General features: G+C 40.7%; 1 protein-coding gene across 1 annotated transcript in view; it reads right to left on the bottom strand.

The window, feature by feature from the left end:
• Positions 1 to 3,012: 3,012 nt before the first annotated feature.
• Positions 3,013 to 16,319, bottom strand: part of LOC149141805 (uncharacterized) — a 61,597-nt gene continuing 48,290 nt past the window's right edge. Inside the window, exons 4-5 of the mRNA XM_089451105.1 lie at positions 5,061 to 5,364; positions 3,013 to 4,793 (exon numbers count right to left, since the gene is read on the bottom strand). Coding sequence (XP_089307231.1) covers positions 3,514 to 4,793; positions 5,061 to 5,364 — 1,584 coding nt within the window. The 3' untranslated portion in view covers positions 3,013 to 3,513. The remainder of the gene's footprint in view (positions 4,794 to 5,060; positions 5,365 to 16,319) is intronic.

Consider the following 16,319-nt stretch of genomic DNA (forward strand, 5'->3'; position numbering starts at 1 on the left):
AGTAGGGTTTGCTCTGCTATGTTATGAAACCCTAGATCTTTAGGGTTTGGTTGGGTTTATAAGCAAAACCCTTATTATGAATTTAAAGTCCAAGGAATGAAACCCTAGGTATGTGTCCATTTGGTTGAATCCCTAGCCTAGGCTAGGTCAATATATGCCTAATGTATTAATGTTGTCTGGCATATGATATGCTTATGCATGATAATGAATTCCTAGATTTGTGTTGACCTAATTATCGATGGTCATAAGTCTTAGGGTTTAATCTAATCCCTTGTCTGAGTTTGATATTCTACGATGATGTTGCTTGGGAAATCTATGGTTTTGCAGCTAAACCCTACAAGTACTTAAATTCTCTAGTATGTGTGATATGACAATCTGAAATCTATGAATCTATATAGTGATTGTTGAGATTGTGTAAATGAGAAATCTAGGGTGTACATCAAACCCTAGTAGAAGCTAGTTATGTTGTTGATTAAGTTGTGATCGGTCTTGATTGTTGAAGCTCATGTATGAAATCTAGGATATGTATGAAATCCTAGTGAGGAGTCTAACATATGAATTCTGATAGTTGTTAGACACATTACTTGTTTGAATTGTTTCTAGGGTTTTCTATATGAAAGAACTTGTCATATCATTGAAAGAATATTGAAACCCTAGATGAGTTTAATATTTTGAGTTGTTGATGTGATTTAGGGTTTAACTAAACCTGGGCAAGAAGTTGAAATATAGTCTCTTGTTGATTATGTTTGTAAAGTCTAATGCTTCCGTTATTATAATATTTTGATATGGCTAACTTCATGCTTCTATAGTTTTGGTTGTACTTGCTATCTAAGTTGTGCAGGTACATCATCTTCAAGATGGTGAAGATGATTGTAAGTAAAGTTGATGTGATAAGCATGATATACGAATGACTCTGATAATAAGGATGGAAGCCATGAAAGCTCTCCAATAATAAGAAGTTGATCTCCTTGAGTTAAGAGGAAGCCTGGATAGAAGAAATCCCCTTGAGATTAAAGGGAGCCTGGATAGAAGAAATCTCCCTGGTTAAGAGGGAGGGCATAACATAGTTTTGATTGGAGAATGCATTTTGAAGGATATGTTGTTGCATGTGAAGTAGGAAAGGAAAGTGTATGATTGAGGAATCTTCTGTCAAAGATTCGATTGATAGTCCTATTGTGTTGAGAAGCAACATCAAGTTATTTGAAAGACCCCAGAGGTTTGTGTTTGTTTATGAACATGTGAAAATATATTATTGATTTGGGTTGTGTTTGTACAGGTAAATCTCTCGAAGTTTTGATAGCATGTTGGTTACCGATCAGTTTGATCGGGGGAGATTTGTTGTCCTTGATCTGTTGAATCAAGGAGTGTTGAGGCTTTGTGAGTGAAGCATTGCCTGGGAGGACATCTGACCAGCACTTTCTGTTGATGTCTAGGTCCCGAAGTTGGGAGGGTGATGTTGGTCATAGAGCTCTGACCTCAGATACACACCTAGATCCCTAGGTTGATGGTTAGAAAATAACTCTGATGGTACCTAAAGAGGCTAAATGATTTAGTCCATCTTAGCCTCGCTTGGATAGATTTCCCTGGTCAATAATCTAGTCCGTGGCATTGCGATACTTAAACTTCTTCATATATGACATGTTTTGAGATCTTCGATGTACCTCTATGGTTATATGTAAATATGAATACCTCCCTAATTAAGAGGGAGTGTCAAAGAATGTAACTAAATTCGGTCTTCATAGATTGTACATGAGTCAAAATGTAATATATTTGTCAAAAGAAAGTAAAAAGAATTTTATTATTAAATTGAATTGACTTGTTAAAGCATGGGTTTCACGCTTGGGTCAATTGTCATAGGTCAAGCCTCCATTGTAGGCTTTAGGATTGTTTACTTGAGTCAAAATTCAAAGTTTGTTTGGTCAAAGCCTCCTTCATCAAAATCTCCTTCTTGTCAAATAAATCAGAATTAAATCCGCGTCCTCATCTAGTCGGCCTAAAGATACTTCTCTTCATGAACTCAAGTCGGCCTAGCCTAACCTTATGAAGACACAATTGTTCAAAGTGCTCATGTCTGTTCATTTCAATGTGGAAACAACTATATAAAGGTAAACTTCACTCAACTATAACAGAACAATAACTTGCAGAAATTTCAGATATAAATTTCGGTACTACCACAGAAGTTCCAGTTAATTACAGAGATGAACTCGCAAATCACAGAGACACATTTCGGTGTTATCACAGTGGATATATTTTGGTATTGTTACAGCGAGAGAGCTCAGGTTAGTTGCAGACAGGTTCGGAAATCACAGTGGCTAAGTTTCGGTACTATCACAGTGCCTACATTTCGGTGTTATAACAGTGGGCAAGTTTCAGTGTTACCACAGTCTCGGTGTACCACAGTATCAAAGTCTGTGTACTCTTTGATTAAGGGATACAGTTCGATCATAATGAAGGAGGGCCACAGTTCGTATTGCATCAAAGTATGATAAGAATGTTGCCTCAGATCGAAACAGAATCCTATTGAAGGAACAAAGCATTTCATTGGTGCAAGGAAGACATTGAATTATAAGCTACTGCTAAGCTGATGCAAGGTTGACTTGATGGAGGAAGTGTGTGTCTAAGTTGTGAGGGTCTTGGTCGTCTCATCTTGAATCTACTGAAGGAAGAATTTTGACCGAGTTTTCCCCTAGAGTGGGGTTTTGCCTTGGCAGCGTGCCTACATTTTGTGCTCTTCTATTTGTTGCTTGACATCAGTCTTGATGATAAGAAAAGATAATTTGAAAGCACTAATAATAATAATCAAAACATCACACTAATAATAATAATCAAAACATCACAAGATAATGTCATAATAAGAGAAATCGATTAACTGCCACACTTTGGATTTCTCAACACAAAATAGACGACATTTATTAAAAAATCACTTTACAGAGACGGTGTCTTGAGAATGGAAAAATAATCACTACCTTATGATACCTTATGACCTCTCAAGCCACAACAAAGAAGATCGTATGACAATAGTAACTTCATTCAAAATATATGATATTCTTCCTATTACATAAACCATTTTACAAAGACGAGACCTCAAGTGGTTTAGCTTATATTCAAAAAAACTGGCACCAAAAATGTTTCTATAGTTCCCTCCAGCAGCAAAATCTTCATTAACACATGAACTTCGCGTAAGGCATCCATGACCAAAGTTCAGCCTCCAACTGATAGCTTGCAGACTGAAATTTTATCTATCTCCTGATCCACATGCTTTTATTCAGCTCACATCTGGCAAATTCGACTCTGTAGTATATCACAGAGTTAAGTGATCAAGGAAGTGCAGCATCACACCCATGACACTAAGTCTCAGATAAGGTACTATAATGGGTAGGCACGCGTGTCACTCGTTTCTCTTCTGAGTCGTGACATGTGGCCTCTTTCACAAAAGAGACTCTACCTGAAAAAGAATCAACTGCATCCTATAACTTATAATCTTGCAATCAGCATGCTCAAATGTAATCTGAATTAGTAAAAATTATGATCATTTTTCTCCAATAACGCAAATATACTTTCTGCTTTCTCAATTATAGGAGAACCTTGTCTTTTCTTCTCAATAATGCGCTCTATTAATAACTTGCCTAACTGATCATCAACCTCGGAGACATAGTCAGAGTCATCAGATGCGGTGTTTGACTGGTGAAATAAATGTGGTTCAGAATCAGGCATCTTGCTATGGCCTGCTTCACGGCACAAAGTTTTATGTGTGACAAATTCTGATGCTCCCTCCATAGAAACGGTATCCCAGGATCTTATTTTATCAAGCACAGATGTGCTCACTTCAGGCAATTCACCCACAACAGAAAATAACTGTTTTTTCCCTCCAGTGTGAATCAGGTTTACAGGAGGCATTTGTAATCCACACTTGTCTACAGTGCGTGCTGTGGTATTAATCAGCAATCCATCCTTCCTACATAAAGTACCCTTATTTACCATGAGGTTTGCAGGTTCCAGATCTATATTCATGCCCAAAGATTTGTCATGATTGCAATTACTTTGTGTCAAACTAGTATCAACAAATTTAATAGAACAAGGTGTGCTTCCAGAAGTGTCTTCAAGAACATAATCAGGAAAATCAGGATTCTTCAAGCCAATCCCCTCTGAACCGAGCTCCAAATGATTTGGAGATGTCAAACTGTGAATATCACTTGAACTACAGCTTCCTTGGGCACACTGTCGATGAGAACCCATCATATTCCAACAATTTGCAGACAGCAACAGAAATGGATCAGGGTGTGAAATACACTTACCATCTTTCTGCTGTAGGTCATCCTCCTTGTAGCAATGGAAAGTTTGTGTGTCGTTGCTTTCAAGTGAATCATCCAAAAAAAGGTATTTGGGGGTTTGATTGTCAACTACAATCGACTGCTTAGTAGGTGGAACATCCTTAATCTCAGCAGAGTCAAGCATAGTCACCTCTTTTTCTGATGGCACTTTCATAAATTCTTCATATGCTTCATTGTATGCAGAAAGAGCATCACCTGAAAGGGTTAAAAAGAGAGGCATATTTTGATTGTCTTTGGATTCTCTGTCATCAGTGCTCTGATTCTCTTCAGCTTTACTGCAAACCCCATTGAGGTCCACAGCTTGAAAACCTGAACCTTCTGATAGTTCTTTACTGATAAGATGACAAAATTCTTTCTGATTAACTGGGATGTTGGAAGATGCCTTCAAGGAACTCCTCATGCCTGCTGAATGATCACTTCGATTTTCTAAACAATTAGGTCTCCTAGCAGGTACCTCAGAACCTGTACAGATCGAGAGAGAGAGAGAGAGAGAGAGAGAGTGAGATCGTACATGCATACTTAAATACAATTTAAGAGAACAAAAATATTACATGCTGTCTCAAAAGGATTCATTAGGAAGATTACTCTCAATATAAACCTACAGTCAACCAAATATTTTCCCAAGTCAACCTAGAATTTATGATTTTACTACAAACCTACGATACAGATGTTTTCTTTGAATCACAGAAAAGAAATAATACAAACATTACAGATGAGCTAAGTAAATGCCTGAAATAAAGGATCGGATGTCCTGATTAAGCCCTTTTGATTGCTTGTACCCTGATTCAAATGCCCGCAATTTGATTTTAGTAGCTTCAAGCTCGGCCTCAAGCTCTATGATGCGTTCATGTAGCCTTGATTCTCGAACCTCGTTCAAACGTTTTGCTAAATCCCTTGGTGAAACAGCATAGTTTCCTGTATGTATGTCTTCATGTATAAAAGCACTATTATCTTCATCTGACTCTGTGTTACCTATCAAGTTGTCCCCATTTAATTCTCCATGAACAACATCTGCAATGCAATCTGGATCAATCTGCAATACCAAGGAGGTTTTCAGGCTTTCATTGTTAGAGAATAAAACCTTGCTGAGATATTAGATGAGAGAGCAACCACTAGGATAAGAATCCTATTATATAGCCACCCGCACAATCTTGAGGTTGACTGATGAAAGCCCCATTAGTATGCCTTTTCTTAATGAACTTTTAAATGTGAGAAAATTAAAATAATACAACTACAAGCTAATAAATACCAGCCCTCGATGATGAATGTTTAACGCATATAAAATATTTTCAGATTTCTTCTAAGTTTTCAGGCTTTCACTGTTTGAGAATAAAACCTTAATGGGGAAGTAACCACTAGGACAAGAATCCTATCCTATAGCCACCCACACAATCTTGAAATTCTCACTAGGACAAGAATCCTACTTTTTGTAACCATAGGCAACCCATCTTATAGTCTATACGAGATGGGTGAGGATCCTGATCTGTATAAGGAGTTTTTGTTATTTTTTTGGAAGAAAAAAGAAACAGATTATTGTTTTCTTCCTGTCGCAGATTTTCTGTTACCAGCATTAATGAATAGTATAGCAGGTGTTCACAATGACCTAAATGAGTTATCGTTATATTCAATAACTGTATGTCTTAATAGATTCTAGTGTAATTACAGATTGCTGTTTTGGGTAGCACTTAATTCAGACTCTTTTAGTTTCCTGTAGAAACAGTTTACAGAGTGCAGAATCTCTGAACCATGGTGTTAGAAATCATCATGGTATCAGCGCTTAGCACCTGAAATCTTCCAGATTCCGTAAATGGAGAGATAGACTGTTGGAATAGAAAGCTTGTTAATTTTAGTTAACAATGGTATGTTCTATGCTTGAGAGCAATTTACTTCAATTTTCTTATTAGCCCAATATCAATTTCCAGATTAGCAATCACATGAACATGGCAGTAAATGCAGATAGAACATAAATAAAAACAGTAGAAGACAAGCCAAGACAAGAGTACGCAATATTTGGCGGAACCCAGGGAAAAACCCCAATGTGGGGAAACCATTTGATCAAGTCTTCTAATTATTCTTCAAAAGTTCAGCAGAGAGAGACAGTACAATATGCAAAGTTCACTTGCACAATCAAAGTCAAATCTGTCCAGACAAACAGCAGCCACAGGAAGCCCTAACCAGAAAGTCAACGCTGTTCAATGGGGCAGAATTTATCCTCCAAAACAGCTGGGTCAAACCCAGTCAATTCGGCCTCCAACAGTCATCTGAATCAGCCCAAAACAGTCCTGAAAAACTCAGTCAAACTTGGTCAATGCAGCGTCAAACCTGCGGTCAAATCCTCCTGCAGTCAATGGTGGTCAAACAGCTCGGATTGCCTCAATTTATGTGCCTAGAAATGTGTCCTGCCCGAATGGAAATATCCACAAGAAAAATGCGTCAAATCAAGTCAACCGCTGCCCGGTCAACGCTGGTCAAATACTCCTGCAATTCAGTCAACGTCCAAACAGAAAATTACAGTCTTCTTCCTCGCACGTGTGGAGAGAGAGGCTGCCCAAAAATTCATACTCAATCAGATGAGGAGAGAGAGATGTGTGAGAAAATGAGGAAGAGGCTCCTATTTATATGCAATGTTGAGGATGAATAGACGTGTCTTTTGGGCTTTTGAGCCTACATTAGATTGCTGACCGACCTTGACAATTTGTCCATAAACAAAATAAATTCATAATTTCATTTGTACATTTCAGAATGAGATGATCTTTAGATCAATCCTACACCTCTCGAAAAGAGGAATCCAATAAAAATATCAGTTGCATCATATGAGCTGTCCAAGGTGGAGTTTGGCCCTAGTTGCCAAATTTAACACTCCCTCTCAACTAGGAAGAACTCCACCTGCCAAACCATCTAACAATCTATACCATCCCTGTCATCCCTGCTCTAATCTGTTGAACCATGAAGAAATAATGAAGAAGAAATGATCGAGAATGTATCATACCATTCTCCACTGACCGAAGTCAGTCTCCAATAATTGAGAGTGTACCATACTACTCTCCATTGACCCAAAGTCAGTCTCCATTGATCCCAAATCAATATCAAACATCCTAGCATAGGGAGTACGGTGGTAAACGATGCGTGCATCGGTAGTACTTGGTCCCTATCCTCATTTCCCTACTCATTGGCCAGATGAGAGGTACTTCCCATGAGTCCCGGACTACATGGGTAGGATGTATCAGTAGGAGAAGGTGAACCACTCATCTTGCTCATATGCCATAGGAGAAGGTGAACCACTCATCCTATGCATATATCAACATGGGGTATCACAGGGGAAGGTGAACCACTCGCCCTGTATATCACGCACCACTAGGAGAAGGTGAACCACTCACCCTATGGTCGCTCATTGCTCCAAGAAGTACCCCAAGCCCCCTGGATCTCCCAGAGCTCAATATCCAAATCAAACGAGACGCTCATAAGAGAGTCTCTCCACGACTCCAAGTCATTCATAAAGGTTAAGAATTTGACCTTCCCTAGGGGCTTTGTAAGAATATCTGCAACTTGATCATCAGTCCCAATATGACGGAGCCTTATTGCTCCCCGTTGTACCATATCCCAGATAAAGTGGTACCTGATATCAATATGCTTGGAGCGGTCATGAAACACGGGATTCTCAAAAAGACGAATCCCACTTTGGTTGTCGCAATAGATCACAGTGGTATCCAGCACATGTCCAAATAGCTCACTAAAGAGTTTCCTCAACGAAATAGCTTCACATGAGGCCATACTAGCAACAATGTATTCAGCCTCATCGGTGCTCAAAGCAACTGACTTTTGCTTCCCACTCATCCAGGATATCAAAGCAAAACCTAGAGAGAAGCAACATCCAGATGTGCTCTTACGATCCACCACACTGCCAGCCCAGTCAACATCAAAATAACCATGGAGCCTCACATTCCCGGCAGTGTATCTCAGTCCATAGATGATTGTAACCCGAAGATATCTCAAGAGATTCTTGGCAACAATCCAGTGTATGTGATGAGGCTCGACCATAAACTGACTCAATGTATTCACAGCAAAACATATGTCCGGAAGGGAGTTCACTAAGTACATCAGGGCCCCCATGAGTTGACAATACTCACAAGGATTTTCTAAATCAGGCCCAGCAGCACTTCCGCATAACTTCTTGAAGTTAAGTTCCATCGGAGTAGTCACGAACTTGTAGTCCACCATCCCAAATCTTTCAAGTAGCTTCACAATGTATTTTCCTTGATAAAGGAAAATCTCACCTGGCTTTTGCCAGACCTCCAACCCTAGGAAATAATGCATCAGTGCTAGGTCCTTCATTTCAAACTCGGAAGCCAACTCCCTCTTACATTGATGAATAAGAGGGTCTGCACCTGTCAGAAAGATATCGTCCACATAAAGTACCAAGATGAGAGGTCCCTCATTCTCAACATTTAAAGTAAAGGTGTGGATCAGCTTCACTTCTTATAAATCCCAACTTCATCAAATAGTTGTTGATCCTCTCATACCAAGCTCGGGGAGCTTGCTTCAACCCATAGAGGGCTTTCTTCAACCTGCATACATGTGTCTGGCAATCTTGAACTTTGAACCCCTCGGGTTGTTCTACATAGACTTCCTCAATTAAACCATGTAAGAAGGCGGTCTTGACATCCATCTGATGTAGATTCCATCCTTGTGAGGCCGCAAGGGCTATAATCAAACGAATGGTGGTAGATCAGGCAACAAGTGCAAATATCTCATCATAGTCCACAACTTCCTTTTGAGAGAAGCCTCAAGCAACAAATCTAGCCTTGAACTTTTCAGCACTTCCATCAAATCCATGCTTGATCTTATAGAGCCATTTCGAGGTGACAACGGATTTGTCCTTGGGTCTAAGGACCACATCCCAAACGTCATTCTTCATAATCGACTCATACTCTTTGTTCATAACATCCTTCCAAACTTGGTGCTTCACAACTTCTTCGAATGTGCGAAGCTCAAATTGAACAATGGTGCTCATGGCAATTAAGTACCCTTGGTACCTATTCGGCTTCTTACTTTCACGAAATGTCCCCCTTGGAGCAACATGTCTCTCGGCATCTTTGAGAGTTTCCATAAGCCATGAGGGTCTCCTTTTCGAGGAGGAGGACTCATGAGGAGGTGGATCAATGGGATCCAATGGTTCTTCAACATTGGGCATCGGCTCATCCTGTGGTTCTCCCTGTTTTCCTGAATCTGCTTCTTTGTCCTTCCTTGGAATAGGAAGGTTACTAATCTTCTCAAAAGCAGCGTCTTCATCGAAGGTGACATCATGACTTATCTCCACTTCTCTTTGACCAAGCACATAGATTCTATATGCCTTACAAGTTTCACTGTAGCCCACAAATGTTTCTTTCTTCCCAGAAACATCCAATTTGCTTCTCTTTTCTTTCGGCACATGAAAATATACGGGACTACCAAAAATTCTAAAGTGAGAAACATCAAGGTTCTTAACGATGGAAACTTCTTTGGGAGTTTTGGAGTCCAACACTTGATGAGGGCATCTATTTTGAATGTACACAACAGTGTTGGCAACTTCAGCCATAAGAACTTCAGAAAGCTTTGATCATGAAGCATGGCACGAGTAGCTTCTATAATATAATGGTTCTTCCTTTCAACAACACCATTTTTCTCAGGAGTATATGCGGTAGTAGTCTCCCTCTTAATGCCAGCTTCTCTACAATAGTCATTGAACTCTTTTGATTCATATTCAGTTCCATTATCAGTTCTCAATATTTTGATCTTCTTCCATGTTTGATTTTCGACCAAAGCTTTGTAAGAACAGAACCATAAGAATACCTCATCCTTTTTCTTCAAGAAATATATCCAAGTTTTGCGAGAGAAATCATTGTATGCTTCGCCTCTTTCCCTTTCCGCTGCCTCTGTTGCTCGGTTGTTTCTTGCTTCCTCGGTTGCCTCTGTAGCTCGGATGTTTCTTGCTTGAGTCTGGATTCCTCTGGCCATCCTTCCACAGCTGCTGGTATTTGTCGGATTCCTTCCTCTACTCCAACTGTCTCCTCTGTGACTTCCCAACGGTTATTTCCGAGCAAAATGTGGTCGACTGGTCAAAACTCGATTTTCAAACGAAGGACCCAATAGGCCCTGACCACAGCTCCTTGACTCGTCCCTGAGTCAATCCTTTGTTGATGCTAGTGGTGTTGCGGTTGTTGTTGGTGCTTCCTGTTGTTGTGTTGTTCCTTCCTATGTTGCTTCGCTTTGGCTGGTTCCTTCCAACGAAGGACCCAACTCCAGAACAGACTTCATGGCTGCATTTTTGAACTACGTGAATGCATCGAGAGTTGTTTTCCATTGGCTTGTGAGAGTTCCCGCTTGCTCGAGGAACTGAGTTGTGAGCTCGGTAGTAGGATTAACAGGGCGTGTCATCAAGAGAGTGTTCCACTGCATGTTTGTTTCCTCGTTGATCTGCTGCAACGTCCCCAAGTGAACTTGTGCTAGCGGTATAAGGTCCCAGCTTCTTAGTCTTGGCTGATTCATATTCAATTTGCTGATTTGGGTCTCAAGGACTTCCACCTGTGCCAGAATTTCCTTCTGCTGGTTCTTGTCCCAGGTACCCATGGCTTGGTTGAACAAATGACTAGCACGGCTGCGCAAAGGGTAAACTGGTAGATTCCTCTTCGCCAAAAATCCAGACCAGTCGTGAACTTGTGCCAAAAGGCCTTGAGCTTCCTTTACAACCTTGACGATAGAGTCTTTGAGGCCTGTTGCTTCTGCGATCTTCTGCTCAATTTCGCCAGCATACTGGGTGGCTGAATCCAGTAGTGCCCTCTGAGTGGCTACAATAGTTCTCTTGAGCTCCTGATTAGTCGAGACTAGTTGAATGCAAGTGGCTTTAACATGGTCGCAACATTCCAAAAGAGTGCAGGCCGAGAAGTCTTCTAGGGCCTCTGTAATTATCTCTGCGACTAAAGGTCAGAGGTCATGGAATTTCCCAGTGATCTAATCAAGCTGACCTTGGAGATCCTGTTTCTACTGGAGAAGTTGGACCTGTTCGGCTGCCAGGGCGAGGACCTGTTGCTGCTGCTATTCATGCTCGATAGCCAGAACAATGTGCAACGCCTTTGCTTGGTGTGCAGCCTGCTTAATGAAGGTAAACAATTGGGCTGAGGACCAGCCCTGGAGATCAGTTGGGGACATTATGGATGATCCTGGGAATCGGTTTTGCAATGGTTTTCCACTGGCAACCGATTTGTAAGAATGTCCGTGGGGAGATGTCTCTCGTTGGGAGAGTTCAATTGTTTGTGGATCAATGTGAACAAGTTAGGGTTTCGGTGTTGATGAGGGGATGGGATCAGTGGGGATGGGCAATGCAAGGAACGTGGTGGGACTTAGAAAGGGAGGGCCAGTAAACTGCCCTGTGATTGTGAGTGGACCTGAATCAAATAACAAAGATAACATGGACGTTTGAACGGTCTTTGTGCTTGGAATGTGGTCTGTGAGTGTCACGTCCGTGTGTCCAGTGACTGAATCAGTAACGGAGTCAACCTCCATTTACATTTTTGTACCAAGCAGGGTTCCAGATGGCAGAATATCTAAAATGGTGGCAGATGTGGAGGTTGTGTGCAAGGATCGATTTGGCGACTATGGTGATGTGGCGGATGTGGAGACACTGCGCGGGGATGGATTTGGCGACTGCGGTGATGTGGCGGATGTGGACAATGGAATTTTTTCGATGATGGGCGCGCTGTGGTTCTTCATCAATGAGGTTGACGACTTAGCTGGAAGGGGTCTTTGACTTCTTTTTGGGCCCCACTGGAAGTCGAGGCTGTGGAATTATTGGTTCAAATTGGGAATGGGGCCCCACTACGAGAAGCAAATCAACTAGAGGGCTACCAGCCAAAGAACCAGGCGGTATTGAACTATGAAATTCAGAAAAAGTAAGGAAAGGATTTACTAAGGCACCAAGATTCACCATGTTCTCATGCAGGGATTGCATCTGCGTCTCAAGTCGCTTAATGACTGGGTTCAGTGTCTCCTTAGCCATCCGCTTCCATGACGCCACTAGAGTTTCTCCTGGTAATGGTTGAGGCACCATTCCCTTAAACAAATAATTACAGTGTCCCTCCCAAATTTCCCCAACAACTCTCAACCAAGACGAGACTTCCAGATGGAAAGCATCTTTTGTGAGCATAAACTTTTGGTTGTGCATCTGAAATGTGTCAAGATTAACACACCTCGGTCGTAATCAAGTGTTGCCATGGCTAATACCGAACCAAATATCCTTTGAGTAGTTGTCAATGAGTGATGTCGAGATTCATGGCCTGGCCGTGCTAACTTCATTTTTTTCAATTTTTTTTATATCTAAAGCATCTACAACATAAAATAAATACATTGACGCATAAATATGATAAAAGAACTAATATATAAGATGTGTAATATCATTTCTAGTGCTACATCACACATAACAGTGAATCATGTCCGGAATAATAAGTTCTTATCCTGAGTCCCAACTTAGCGTCAAAATATCAACAAAAAATATAATAATGTATCTCATATCATGAGTCATAATGTCATATACAATGAAATGAACCAAATAACTAATACTATTGATTTCCTTTGCCCCTCTTGCGAGAAAATGCAATAGCTTTCCCTTTCCCTCTAGATGTAGATGCCGTGGAATTGGCAGTGGACTCTGCAGTGCTCTAGAAGCTGAAGAACTAGGAGCTGTAGGAGGTAGACCACGTCCTCTACTAGTGGCAGGGGTAGCCTGGGTAGGTGGTGTCACCTCCTCCTCCTATTGCTCCTCCTCCTCCTCCCCCTCTACGCCTTCCAATACCTCCTGCTCTAACCAATCATCTGCAGACTCCATGAGAGACCTCTCAGCCTCAACTCTCCATGCAGCAGTGGTGTCAATCCCATCCAATGAGATGGCCTCCATATCAGGTATCCTCTCAAGTTGCTTCACCCACAATCGAAGATTGTAGTAGACATAGACCATGTCATTAAGTCGCTGGGTCTCCAACCTGTACAAAGATCATAAAATAATAATTATAAAAAAAAATGTTATTTAATGAATTCAAAAAATTAATTGGAAATTTGGAATATTTTAAGTTTTAAGTTTAACCTGTTGCACTTCTTGTTGTGTATTTTTTCAAATACACTCCAGTTGCACTCGCATCCTGAGGAGCTACATGTTTGGTTGAGGATTCGAATGGCAAGCTTTTGCAGATGGGGTACTCTGGCACCATAGCGAGTCCACCATGCATCTACAACAAAAATACAAATAAGATAAACATAAGAAAAAAAATGAAATTTGAAAGTTGAAGCAAAGTATGAAGTTATGAACTTGAAGAGACAATGAAATTTGAAAATACCTGGCATTGTAGTCTTCCTATTAGTTACAGTCATCTCAAAGCCAAATGTGCCACCTGCCATCCTGTATATCTCCATTTCTTTGGAGATTTCTGCACGTTTTACTGGCGATCACACCATCCTCTGAACACAAGTTAAGAATCCATCCATGATCTCAACATCAAATAAGAACCCACGTGGGTAAGAAAATGCGGATTTCAGGTAGATCCCTGCAGCATGAATGGGATGATGGAATGTGTTGTTCCATCGTTCATCAATCACTTCCCATAGAAGGAATTGTTTCTGAAACCCCTCATCTCCCTTATCATCATAGTAGGCCCGAATGGATTCTTTGGCCCTGTCCATGGCCTCATACAAATAGCCCATTGCGGGCTTCTCACCATCAACTAATCGAAGAACCTTTACCAAAGGTTCAGTAACGGTGCATACCTCTTGCACTCCCGCCCAAAAGTCTTACTGATATGAAACTAATCTGCATATGGCCTCTCCCTCTGGTTTGCGACTCATTGTCAAAGCATGCCACTCCTCTGAAAGAAACATTCTTTTCACATCCCACATAGAATTCAAGAGGGATTAAAGAGATATGAAACTGGTGGCAAACCGTGTAATGGCGGGGCGCACCAACTCCTTGTTGTTGGTGAATTTTCTCATCAAGCTAAGCACAAATGCATGATTATATATAAATTTTGTAATGCTTTTTGATGAGTCAACAATATCTTTGACAAAAGAAATTTTTCCTATGTCCTCCAACATCAAATCAATACAATGTGCAGCACAAGGTGTCCAAAATAAAGTAGAATGCCTCTCCATAAGCATCCTGCCAGCAGCAACATAATTTGCAGCATTGTCCGTTATGACTTGGACAACATGTTCTGCACCCACCTCCAAAATAAACACATCCAGCAAATCACATAATAATTTTGCATCTTTGATATGTGAAAATGCATCAACAGATTTCATAAACATTGTCCCCTTGGGACAACTAACCAAGAAGTTTATAAGGTTCTCCCCTTTTGGTCGGTCCAACCATCTGACATCATAGTGCATCATGTTCGTGCCCATGATGCCCTAAACTCTTCCAATCTTTTGGTGCAGTCAACCTTTTCATCTTGAAGAATGCGGCCTCTAAAGTCATCATAAGAAGGGATTTTGTACCCTGGGCCAACAATTGCAATAGCATCAACAACAAGCTAGAAAAATGGATTATTCCTTGCAACGCTGAAAGGAATATCACTCCAAAGGAGAAACTTGCCCAACAACTTGTCAGCTTGTTCTTTCTCATTTTTTTTAAGCATTGAAGTGATAGATGGTTGTGAACCAGGCGTGGTTCTAGGAACAAAAAATGATGAGGCAGCTATAGGGTTGGTTGTAGACATTGATGCTGAAGTAGAACCAGTGCCACTTCCATATTCACCTCCTAACACCTTCCCTGCTAGTTGCTTCTTCAGATCTGCTTTGGCCACTCTCTCTTGCTCTAATTCTTCCAATGATCTCATGGCTCTTCGGATGATTTCCGCATTTGTATTGTTGCAAGGCCCTACATCATGTCCAGGGATTTGTGCAAGGTGATACTTCAATCTATAAACCCCCCGACATATGCTGCCCACACAACTTGCAAGACAAGTTCAATCTATCAAACCCTCCATCAGGTTCACCAAATTCCTACAGAAGGTCCAATTTCCTTGGCATGTTTGTAACTTGGTTGAACTCTTGAGTTTTAATGTAAGATGAAGTTTGAACTTTGAAGTTGAACCTATGGCACAATAAGAATTGCAAGTTACAAAAATTTTTAAAAAAATTTACATACATGACACAACACATTGAATTTTTGACAAACAAACAAAAAAACCTCAACTCAATCCAAAATGAACTCTCTCCACTCTATGCAACAAAAATGAAAAAAAAACACCATCAAATCCACTCAAAAATCATTGATAATCAATGGGTTATAGAAACCCAAGCAAAAAAAAGAAAAAAACCAAAACAAAATGGCCAAATTTGGTGCCCATACCTGGAAACCACGGTTTGCTGAAGAAATTTGATCTAAAGACGAAGTTCTCTTGCTTGAGATGCTAACATCTCCAGGCTTCCTCCTCCTCTACCCTAGTAAACGCCTTCCAGGGTTCCTCTCCTCCTCAACTATCAAACCACATCGCTGTCTGTTTAAAATGACAAAAAAAATCATGTTTTCCCTTATAAAACGCATTGTCCTTCACCCTGACGATAACTTCCCATCGAATCACGATAATTTCGAAAAAATCGCGCTTTTTTTAAGTTATCGCGATTTTTCCGGCAATTTTTTGGACAACCAACAAAAAAAAAATAGTAATTGGGCGAGTTTATCGGCAATTCGAAAAAGTCGTGATTTTTTTATGTTATTGTGATTTTCGCAACACTGCTTCCAGCATCTTCTTATACCAGCAGGCAAAGGAGGCTTCATTGATTTCCTTGTTGTTAGGAATCCCAGATGTCTACCATGGCAAATACCTCAAGGCAAGGGGTTGTTCTTCAGTAATCACTACCATTTCCCGACCCTCTGTTGGGCACCACTTCCACATGGCCAGTATAACAACAAGGTATCCATAAATAAAGTGAGTGGCCCTCTTATACACATCCTCGTAGGCGTCA

This window comes from Pinus tabuliformis, chromosome X (assembly GCF_031772625.1).
Source record: "Pinus tabuliformis cultivar Carrire ecotype Pingquan chromosome X, CPIR1, whole genome shotgun sequence".
In the NCBI taxonomy this organism is placed as follows: domain Eukaryota; kingdom Viridiplantae; phylum Streptophyta; class Pinopsida; order Pinales; family Pinaceae; genus Pinus; species Pinus tabuliformis.